Here is a 12,141-nt window from a genome sequence, read left to right as displayed (position 1 = left end):
ATGTTTTATTACTTTTATGCAATAAATAATTTTTTTTAATTATTCTGTCAACCGAGCTGTGTAAAGGCTTACTTTTTTTTCCGTCACACGTTGTCGTTTTCATTAGTACCATTGTGTAGTAGATACTGCTTTTTGATCAATTGTTAGAACACTTTTGGGCGAGAAATATCCATTCTGGATTTTCTTTAAACACCATTTACCATTCAATATAATTGGAATGTTAACATTTCCACATAATAAAATCACTTTAGAAAAATATATATATATTTTTTTGCTTTGCCATCTTCTGTTTTTTTTTATTTATTTTTTTTCATAGAAAGCGAGGGCTTGATTTGTGAAGACTAAGCTGTGGTTATCACACTGTCATATGACTTTTTGACCACTTTATTTAGTTTTTTTGCAAGGCAGGAAGAAAAAAATTAGCTGTTGCATCATTGTTTTTAATATAGTGGACATGATAACTTTATTCTGTGAATTGATACAATCAGCTGATATTTTATATCATATCTTTTTGTTATGTTTTACTATTTTTTTCACACAAAAAAAAAACACTTTAAAAAAAAAATTGTCATGTTCTGAAAGACATTTTTCTGTTTTCAGAACTGAGTGACAGCTTCTTTTTTTTTTTGCGGAATGAGCTGTAGGTTTTATTGGTACAGTTTTGAGACACATACAACTTTCTGATTACTTTTTATTTTATTTTAGTTTTTGTTAAAGGAACTTTAGATTTTTTCTTTTATTTAATCAAAACCTCATCAAGGGTTTTCCAAGAAACTTATTTGTTATAATGTTCTATAATGTAATAAAGTAGTTTCTACCTTTTTTAGGGGTGGTTTCACATATATCTTTTTTAGAAAAACGCTAATGTCGTTTTTTATGCAGGATATAGAAAGGATGGCAAATATAAAAGGACTATGGGATTCTATGGGGCTTTGCACGTCTGTTTTTTTTCCTCGGACCGAGTGGTCAGCAAAAAAAACTCAAAAAACTTTTTTTTATCCGAGGTGTCGTATCAAAATCGTCAATACAACTCCGTAAAAAACATCGGACGGCACTCGGATGACATCTGAGTGTGCTCTGATTTTCACAGACTGACAGAAAGGACAAGGTGGAGAAACGTTTTTTTTCTTCTGTCCACATATGAGAAAAACTGATGTTGCTCAGACCACACTCTGATCAGAATAATTGATCCGTTTTTCATGTAAATGGAGAAATCGGCTGTGTGGACGTACCCTAAAATTACTCAGAAATCCCAGCATGCAGCAATTAAATAATTAATACACAGCAACCTGGTTTTTCTAGCGGGAAATTGTAAGAATTTTTAAAAGTCATTAGAAAATGATCTATTGTTTAATTTAGGTATTTAAGTTTAATGTTGTTTTTTAAATTGTTGATTTTCTTTTTTTTTCATATCAATATCTATATAAATCTTGCAATTTTCACATTGACCAGTAAGCCTAAAGGCCCCGTCACACTTAGCGACGCTGCAACGATCCCGACAACGATACGACCTGTCAGGGATCGTTGCTGCGTCACTATGTGGTCACTGGTGAGATGTCAAACAGGCAGGCTCACCAACGATCAGGGGAGCAGCGACATCGTGGAAAGAATCTTTCCACGATGTCCTGCTCCTGGTTGCCAGCCTGCTGCTGAAGCAGGAGCAGGCTGGTAACTATGGTAAACATCGGGTTACTAGGGGCACACGCGCACCTAGTAACCCGATGTTTACCATGGTTACCACTCTGCTACAGTGAGCGGGAGGTTACCGCTCACTTTAGCAGGCTCGTAACCATGATAAACAGCGGGTTACTAAGTGCACGTGTGCCCCTAGTAACCCGCTTTTTATCATGGTTACCAGCCTGATCGCTGCTCCCGCTGGTCACACACAGCGATGTGTGCTGACCAGCGGGAGAGCAACGACCAAAAAATGGTCCAGGACACTTTGCAGCGATCAGCGACCTCACAGCAGGGGCCTGATCGCTGCAAAGTGTCACACATAGCGACATCGCTGGTGAGGTCGCTGTTGCGTCACCAAAACCGTGACACAGTAGCGATCTCGCTATGTGAGACGGGGGCTTAAGACTGACTGACTCGATTCACACTTCCTCTTCCGTTCAGAAGAGTTTTCAGCAGTCTCGTTATCATCACAGACAGGATTAGAATATCGGTAAACACCTCTACATTCATTATTATCCACCATTCACAATAGGTAATTTCACAGCTCACCTCTACCCCTCCTTACACAATCACCTTTGGCAAAATCACAACATGTCCAGTTTAAAATCATCAAAATACCAAACTAAACTGGAAAATCATGAACATATTGTTTTTTTAATGTCTAATCCACTTTCAAAAAGTGGCAAATGATCAGCTGTCTCGTCATGTCACACATCTCTAGCTTCCATTGACAATGGCTGAAGAATTCCAACATGACAACATGACAGATCACTGTCATGTTCGAAGCAATGGTTGGCCGAAACAGTCAAAATCGATTTTTAAGTGTATAGTGGCCAGTAGTATATTTTTAGCCTAAGGCTATGTTCACACGTTGCGTTTTTGCAGCGTTTTTTTGCTGTGTTTTTTTTAATGCAAATTTTCAGCTGCGCTTTACAGTACCAGCAAAGTCTGATATTTCAGAAATCTCATGCACACACCTTGTTTTTTTTCCTGAATGTTTTGTCAAAGAGCTGCGTTTTTGCAAAATGCAGCATGTCACTTCTTTCAGCGTTTTTTTTCAGCATTTTTCACCCATAGAAAGCAATGGGTAATGCAAAAACGCAGCAAAAAGCGCAGCAAAAAAACGCAGGTATCAGGTTTTACTGTGTTTTTGGTGGCAAAACCTGAGGAAGTTGAATTAGGTTATTTTTTTATGCACTAAACTTTATCAGCATGCACAAGAGACAAATGTACACTGACAAAAACACAGTAAAAAAAAAACACAGAAAATCCGTAGAAAAAACGCTGCAAAAAAAGAAGAAGCAAAAACCTGCTTTTTTGACTTTGGTCCTTTACTGCCAAGAGTCTATAATGTGTATGTTTGTCCTGTGGTTGTTCATGTGTATTTTCTATGCAAGAGAGGAGTGGCGTACAGCACAGGGGCTGGGACGGGTAAGTACTAATGATGCACCATGTGCCATTTCTAAGACCCCCACATATTGGCAAAATAAGGGTCTCCAGTGGCACTGAAGAAAGGAGCACATGACGCAGAGAGTTGGCCGTGCATTAGTGCAGTTATGGGCATTGTAAAATACTTGGGTGTTCAGCAACACAAAAAGACCTGAATGGAGAGGGCTCAATATCAGCATGATCTGAGTGCGAAAAGGAAGAAGGGATCCCCCAGTTTCTCAAAAGGAGACCTACAATTGAATGCTGCACATATCAAATATTTACAAAATATAATTATGGTATGCAGTGTCGGACTGGGTTGGCAAAGGCCCTCCTGTAACATTGATTCTTGGGGTCCACTGTTCAGCTACATGCAAAAATAACCCGACCCTAGTAAACAAATTAACTTTTGCCTCTTTGTAATATTAATTTGGCTAGCTTGTTTAATGACTGAAAAAATGATACCTTGTGAATCAAGTGTAATGCACTACTCATTAGGACTCCATAACAGGGGCGGCCTACCGAAGGATTCTCCTGTTCCCCCGTGGGCCAGTCCGAGCCTGACGGTATGCCATAAGTGTCTCAAATAAAATGTACCCCTCTAAGTTTTATTGTGACCCCACAGACTGGTTCAGTCTGACAATGTGGCGCTTGGACCAGAAAAGTTTGTGCTTCCCAGATTTAGATCAACTCTAACCACTGGCTACTGTAATACATAGTGTGTCCACTAGAGGGCAGCAGCTGTATTATTCATTTCTGATACGAGCTGTCTGGCTTCTCTAAAGCAGACGCTGCCATAGTTTGTAAACTGTTCTCCCATTCCAGGCAATTCGTGAGCAATCCAGATACAAAAGGATGACTCAACCCAAAAGGGATTTTACTGCAACACTTTCATTAACACATTCATAGTCATGGGCACGCACAGACGAAAAGAAATGAAGGAGTGACATAATGTAACGCTTCATGTACAATACTCTTTTTATTCTCACTTTATTTTTTTTAGACATAACCAAACCACACAAAATATACATGAAGGCTTAGTATAATAATTTCACAAATCGCAGAAGAACAAAAATAAGGGGTTGATGTGATGATGGGTAGGAAGATATAATACACAATTCATCATTATAAGTAGAGCTTCTTTACAGTAAAAGCGGTAAAGTTGTGGTTTGTCTACCACAAGTGGTAGTAATGGTAAAAACAATGAGTTAATTAGATCCAGGGAATTAATGAGGCTCTCTAATTAATGTTTTTTTGTTAATCCTTGACAGGCAGGCTGTTGTGTGCCGGTGACACACGCATTCTCTAGAAGAGCTGGTGGCACATATTCATTCACTGGCAGCACTTCTAGTCTAGCAGCAGATAGAGGAAGAACAAGGTCACCGCTCCCCAGTGCTGGAAGTTGCTTTCTTTTTTGTTAAATGACCTCTGTATTTTTTTAGGTGAGATAAGACGGTGCGGCTGGTCATGCATCTGAGACGTCACTGTCCCGCGGTGGCCAACGACTGCCCGATTTTGAAACAATCTGTCGCTACACGATTACAGGAGTGGTCATTTTGCCCGAGCTTCTATTAACAGTATTTCGAGACATGCTTTACAGCGGCCACATAGACCACAGACAAGAATAGTCTGCAGAAAACTCTGACCCCTATGGAATAATTTGCGTGGGAATGATCTCTGCAGGAAGGGGGAGAAGGTGAGATGTGTATATTATGGTGGATCCTTTATATCTATATATAGGTACTATGGTTCTTCATCATGCTATCTGTGATGATAATGAGATGATTGCTGGGAAGTGATCTCTATTCTCTAGAGCAGAGGTCCCCAACCGCCGGTCCGCGGACCAGGACCGGGCCGTTGGGGTTTTTCAGCCGGTCCGCGGCGCCGCTGACAGCTAGCTCCGCGGCCCTGCGCCTGGTCAGAGCTCGCTCTGTGTGGATTTATAATGTTTTATGCCATAGCCGTGACAGTTCGCAGCTCCCGGCAGAGAACATTATGCAGGACGGGGTGGGGCGTCGGGCGGGTCTTAGTGACGCAGCCCTCCACAGCACAGCATGGTACCTGTTGTACGTCACGGGGCGGGTCTTAGTGACGCGGCCCTCCTGCACAGCATGGTGTGCTCCTGACGGGGTGGGGCGGCAGGCTCTCCTCACTGACACGCCCCCGGCAGAACATGTTATGTGGGGCGTGCTGGGGCAGCAGACTGGCTTCAGTGACGCGGCTCCCGATACCGGTGTTCAGTGTGTAGCGCTGTATACACTGACGCTCAATGTACAATGCTGCTACTTAGCAGCGCTGTACACCGAGGTCCCGCCAGCATCCTCCCCATACAGCTCCACCCCTCCATAACCACACCCCCATATGACCAAAGCCCCGCCCCCACCCCCACCGGGCCATGGAAAACTGGTCTTGCTTAAAGCCGGTCCCTGGTGCAAAAAAGGTTGGGGACCTCTGCTCTAGAGAACAGGAAGAATCACTTAACACTAGAACTACTGATGGAGTCATTTTGACTCCTTTCGTTTTTTATTTCTCTTCTGTGACTACATTTTTCAGAATTCCGGCTTGAAACTCGGTGACTTTTCCTCAAATATGATGTGAAAAAAGATTTTGTGAGAATAAATAATTTTGGTGAAAAATTTGCGCGTTTTTTTCAAAATTTACCAAGAACTACTGAAGGGAGTCATTTTGACTCCCTACTATATTTTGAGGTCCTTTTGTCACTAAATGTTGCTATAAAGTTTTGTGCATAATTTTTTCACTCTGTCTTATTTACCCTGATGTTCATATAGATGTAGTTCAATTTACATGTCAACTTTTCACATTTTCCTTGTGTTTTACCTGCTTGTATTACTGTGTAATGCTGAACAAAATAGCTTGTTTACTCTAGGCTCTTATCTTATGCTAATGAAGGGTGGTGTTTTTCTAAGGTCCTAGCAGGAGACAGTATTCTGGTTAGTAACTTTACTTTCAGTTCAGCTGAAGAGACAAAGAGAACAGACGCAGACATACGAGCTCTGAAGACTCATACAGGTATGAATTGTTATGAAATAGTTTAGCTGTCTGTCAACTGATTCAGCCCACCTACTTTTGAAGGTGGCAGAACAGTTATTATTTCTTTTAGTTTTCATTTCATTTCTATTTTTCAGCAGGGAACTATATAGAATTATGGAATTTGTGAGGAATATGGAGAGAAGACGTTTGATAAAGCCTCAGGATATTCTGGCTACTTTGCAATCCATACCGGAGGATGAATCGGAATCCGAATTGCAGGAACATGTATTTGATTCTGACAGTGATGAAGATTTCATTCCTCAGAACATATCAAGTGAATCTGAAGACTCAGAAGGAACAAATCCAGAAGGTAAGTAGTTATGTGTATTTATTTGTTCTTCCACACACTGAGTTAGGGCCTGTGCACACTAGCAGAATTCTGGCTGAATAGCCATCTGGATATTCTTGCCGCAATACAGGCCGTACCTGCCCGCTCATGCCTGAAGCTCCGCTCCGAACCCCGGATTGGAGCCGCTGTCAGGGACAGAGCAGCGCTTGCTTACGCACGAGCACGGCTCCGTCCCAGACAGCGGCTCCAGCCCGGGGTTCGGAGCGGAGCTTCAGGTATGAAACTCCGCTCTGTACCTGAGCGGGCAGGTACGGGCCGGATTGTGGTGAGAATATCCGGTCGGATATTCCGCCGCTAATCCAGCCAGTGTGCACGGACCCTTACAAAACAAAAATTCTAAATATTCATCAACTTTTTTCCAGATATTCCAAGCACATCAACTGGGGATCGGGCTCATGCAGTTATGTTGCCTCGTGACCATCCTCCTGGTCGTGGACAGAAAAAATCAGCAAAACGTCCCAGAAATGAAAGAACAACAGATAACGATGGCGGCGAAGGTAATGCAACAACAAACACCAGAGAAGGCGAATCTGAAGGAATACTAGTTTCAGCGGATGGTATTCAATGGAAACCTGTTGAAATTGGAGAACACTTGCCTGGTAGGCGTGACAGCCAAAATATTCTTCGAGAAGCACCTGGCCCTACAGGATACGCCAGAAGAAATATCATTATCGATAGTCCTTTGAGCGCATGGCGTTTATTTTTTGATTCATATATATTGACACATATAAAGAACTGTACGCTTGCAGAAGCATGCAGGAACAATAATTTACAGTTTACTCTATCTGATGAGGAGCTAGATGCATTCATTGCGATATTCTATGCTCGTGGAATATCTGGCACGAACCGTCACTCGATTAGCAGTATTTGGTGTAATGACTGGGGAATACCGTTTTGCAAAGCGACAATGTCTAGGGACCGCTTTGTTGAAATTATGAGGTTTCTCAGATTTGATGAGAAATCTACTCGATCGGAGAGACTGCAAACGGACAAGTTTGCTCTATTTTCTACTGTGTGGGACAGGTTTATTGAAAATTGTATTGCGTGTTACAAACCTGGCCCATACATAACGGTGGATGAGCAACTTTTCCCAAGCAAAACTAGGTGTCCATTCACGCAGTATATGCCTTCCAAACCAGATAAATATGGCCACAAATATTGGCTAGCTGTTGATAAGAGGAGCAAATATCTGGCAAATGGCTTCCCTTATCTAGGCAAAGATGACACACGCCGTGCTGAGGACCGTTTAGCTGACCATGTGGTAATGAAGTTATTGGACCCGTTTTTGAAAAAAGGTCGCAATGTTACAACCGATAATTATTTTACTTCAGTAAAATTAGCTAAACAGCTAAAAAGCAAAGGAACAACCATCGTGAGAACACTGAACAAGATAAGGCGAGAAGTGCCTAAAGAAATAAAATCCATGAAAGAGGAATTGTACAACACTAAAGTGTTTAGAAATGAAGACAATTTTACACTTACAGTATATCAAGGAAAGCCCAACAAAAATGTTGTCATTTTGAGTTCCGTCCATCCAGATGTTGTTGTTGCGTCTGATTCCGCTAAAAAAACTCCAGAAACGGTAAAGTTTTACAATGAAACAAAATATGGAGTAGATGTAGTGGATCAGATGGCACGAAAATATACCACACGAACATGCACAAGGAGATGGCCTGTTCATGCATTTGAAAATGCCTTAGACTTTGCGGGTATAAATGCATGGATAATATTCAAGGAGATTACCCACCAAAAAATGTCACGCAAGGCATTTTTGCAAACGCTTGTGAGAGAGTTGAGTGGTCCTTATGTCACAGATAGGGAAAAGGGTTCCACGTCCCAAGTTTCTACATGCTCAGAAGTGATGGTTCAAACAAAATTTTGCCAGATCAAAGAAAAGTGCAAGAAAAATAGATCTGTCGGAAATTGTAAGACTTGTGGTAAGTCTTTGTGTGGGCAATGTACTGCCATAAATCAAAGGCAATGCCTAAAATGCGAAACACCAAATGTTTAGAAGGTGAATTCTGCGCCATATTTTCATTTTTATGCTCCTCCACCTACATTTTCTCTGCTTTTTGTTCTTCAGTTGTTGTTTATATGTGTGCACTTGAATAAAAAAAAATGTTTGAAAAACGTCTATTATAATTATTGTTATTTTCTGTAGAAAAATAAGAAAAGCAGAAAAAAAACAATCAAAAGCATTACTGTTGGATCTCACAATAATAATACATTACAAAAAATATAATTATTAATAAATAACCACAAATGAAACTCTAAAAATAAACGAAAACAAGCAAGGAGTCAAAATGACTCCTTTCAGTAGTTCTAGGCGGGGTCACGAGTCCAGTAGTCCTAGTGTTAATTATGTGGTTCAGTGGCCGGAACCAAAACGGCAAGATTCTTTTTTTTTTTTTTTTAATATAGATAGCGATAAAATAAAAGGAAAATATCACCAAAAATATGTTTAATGTAGATGTTTGATCTAAAAAATGTCATTTTTTTATAGTGCTAGGGGTTGTCCGACCTTAGAGAACAAGTCTGCAGTCATTATGTGGGTCTCCTTGAATTTTATGCCACATGAGCCCCGGGGCCAATCAGCATTCAAGCGATGTCGGCTCCAGGTTTCCCGGAGGTCACGTGATGTTGTTAAGCCATGTGAGCTCTGCAGCTAATCGAAGGCCGCTTCACTCTCGCTTCCATCGGACGTAACGGGTGTCTGGAAGAAGTCAGAGAGCAGCAGCAGCTATCAATTCTTTCAGATGTCATTTTTATCCACAGAAAGTGAAAGTGAAGCCGTTTATTAACAGCCTTCAACTGGCTGCAGGGCTCACATGACATAACAATATCACGTGACCTCCGGGAATCGTGGCGCCGACATCTTGTGAATGGTGCTAGCATCGGAAGTGAGTGCAGACAGTTTTTCATTTTATATAGGGCAATATAGAAATTGAGAAGGGGTTGTCCAAGTAGTGGACAAACCGTTGAATATTCTTAAAATTGAGGAGAATAGCGTCCTGCTCATCGTTATTGGCACCCTTGAAGTTTAAGTACATAATGAGGAATATCTCCTGGAAAAAATGAATAAAGTGAAACAGTTTTTGTATAGAGCACTCGTGTTAAATACAAAAGAGCTAATAATAAACAATAATTTAAAACAAAAAACAATGGGAGGGAAAAATAGAATAACCTAAAGCTTGCTGTGCACTGGTATTGGCAAACTTTACATTAATTTAGTATGGAAACACATTTTGACTCGCCTGTGGTAAATCAGAAAAGAGATTCACTTGTGATTAATTGTTGGTGCCCATGTGACATGAATTAGCCAATGAATGATGACTTAAAAAGCCACATGGTGGGACCTGTTCCTTTCTCACAATGGTGAAGACAAAGGAGCTGTCTGAGAACATCAGAACTGCTATTATTAGCAAACACAAGACTTCCAAGGGTATAAGGCCATCTCCAAAGACCTTGGTATCCCAGTTTCAACAGTGTGCAATGTTATTAAGAAGTTTGACAAGCATGGAACCGTCAACAATCTCCCTGGACATGGGGGAAAGAGGAAAATTGACAAGAGATATTTTTGAAGGTTGGTGCGAATGGTGGAAAAAACACCACATCAAGTATCCAAAGATCTGAAGGCCAACCTGGGGTCATGGTTTCAGCAAGTGCCAAATGCCGCACACTAAACCAAGTAGAGCTTTATGAGCTAAGGACAAGGAAGAAACCATTACTGAAGAAAAGACATAAAAAGCAACGACTGGTCATTGCCAAAGAGTACCTTGACAAACCACAATCTTTCTGGGAAAATGTTGTGTGGACAAATGAAACAAAAATAGAGCTTTTTGACAATGCAAAGCAACAGTTTGTTTACAGATGCCGCAATAAAGCTTATAAGGAAAAGAACACCTTACCAACAGTTAAGCACGGTGGAGGATCCATAATGCTGTGGGGTTGCTTTCCTGTGTCTGGTACTGGAGGCCTTGACTGTATCACAGGAATCATGAAATCAGGGAATTATCAAGAAATTTTAGAGCGAAATGTCCTACCCAGTGTAAGAAGCCCAACAACTAGGGAAAGTGAGAGTGGAGACCCCTAGGCAGATCTTACAACACCCTGACTCCCCTACTGTCCCTAAATAGGTTCTGCACCTATCGCCGATACCTAATCTCTAAAAGTCCCTAGAGCTAGGCCCTAGGTAGGGAGGGGAAGGGGTAAGCACTAGTCAGCCCCCCACTGCACCTAAAGACAAAAAAGGAAAACAGACAAGGGGATACACTTAGCTTGAGAAGACACCAGAGAGAAGACAACAATAATCCACCAAGAAACTCCAAGAAGAAACTAGCCCACTTCAAGTACTCCAGACCTTAGCAGGGGAAAATAGTTCTATCACCGGCGACTCTCTGGAGACACTGACAGTTTTTATATATCAAGCAAGGGTGTGTCAATTAGCAGCAGAAGGTGGAGATCACTGATGGCTTCTAGCGAAAGAAGGATATCACTACACTCCAGAGATGAAATGATCAAGAAGGTGTCTACAAAGCCAACTGCAGAGACCTTCTACAGCCGGATCCACAACGACTGTCTGTCAAACCTGATACACCAGTAACAGTATCCTCCCTTCTACGAGTAGCCTCCGGACACTCAGAGCCAGGTTTCTCTGGATGAGAGGCATGGAAAGAACGAACCAGTCTAGGGGCATTCACCTCCGATGCTGAAACCCACATCCTTTCCTCTGGACCATAACCCATCCAGTGCACCAAGTACTGAAGGGAACGACTGTCATGCAAGGTGTGGGAAAGACTAAGTGCAACACGAAGGGAAGAAGGGGAGGAATCCCAAATACTAGGGAAAGGGGGAGTGGAGACCCCTATGCAGATCTACAATCACCCTGCCTACCCTACCATCCCTATATAGGTTCCAGACCTATTGCCGAGCAGGGCCCTAAGCCCTGGATGACCATAGAGCTTGGTCCTAGATAGGAAGGGGGAGGGGTGAGCACTGGACAGGGCCCACTACAAACAAAAGACAACAAGGTAGACAAACAAAGGGGATAAACTTAGCTTGAGCAGACACCAGAGGAGTAATGCCAACTGTCCTCCAAGGGCACCAGAGATGAAGCTAGCCAACTGCTAGTGTTCCAAGCCTGCACAAAGGTACATAGAAGTATCACCGGCGATTCCCTGGAGCAAACTGAGTGTTTTGAGCTTCCAGGCAAGGGTGTGTCAATCAGCAGCAGGAGGGAGGTCGCTGAGGATTCATGTAATGCCAAGCGCAGTGACCTTCTACAGCCAGATACAGAGCAACTGTCTATTAGACCTGACACACCCGTGACAGTACCCCCCTTTTACGAGTGGTCTCCGGACACTCAGGACCAGGTTTCTCAGGATAAGAGGTGTGGAATGCATGAACCAACCTGCTGAAACCCACATCCTTTCCTCTGGACCATAACCCTTTCAGTGCACCAAGTACTAGAGGGAACGACGCTGGAGACGAGAATCTACAATCCTCAAAATCTGAAACTCCAAATTACCATCAACCATGATTGGGGGAGGCAACAGGGCAGAGGACTCAAGAGGTTCTACATATTTCTTGAGCAGAGACCTGTGAAAGACATTGTGGATCTTAAGGGCCTGAGGTAG

General features: G+C 42.1%; 1 protein-coding gene across 1 annotated transcript in view; it reads left to right on the top strand.

Annotated features, from left to right (window-relative positions):
• The first annotated feature begins 4,451 nt into the window (after positions 1-4,451).
• Positions 4,452-12,141, top strand: part of LOC141258623 (uncharacterized) — a 43,725-nt gene continuing 36,035 nt past the window's right edge. The window contains exons 1-3 of the mRNA XM_073673585.1: positions 4,452-4,801; positions 6,252-6,466; positions 6,868-8,482. Of these exons, the coding sequence (XP_073529686.1) occupies positions 4,776-4,801; positions 6,252-6,466; positions 6,868-8,482 (1,856 nt within the window). The 5' untranslated portion in view covers positions 4,452-4,775. The remainder of the gene's footprint in view (positions 4,802-6,251; positions 6,467-6,867; positions 8,483-12,141) is intronic.

The sequence above is a fragment of the Phyllobates terribilis genome, unplaced genomic scaffold (assembly GCF_046119375.1).
Source record: "Phyllobates terribilis strain yellow unplaced genomic scaffold, ASM4611937v1 Scaffold_3__8_contigs__length_932513732, whole genome shotgun sequence".
NCBI classification, from domain to species: domain Eukaryota; kingdom Metazoa; phylum Chordata; class Amphibia; order Anura; family Dendrobatidae; genus Phyllobates; species Phyllobates terribilis.
The sequence above is the reverse complement of the archived record's forward strand: the minus strand, read 5'-3'. Positions and strand labels throughout refer to the sequence as shown.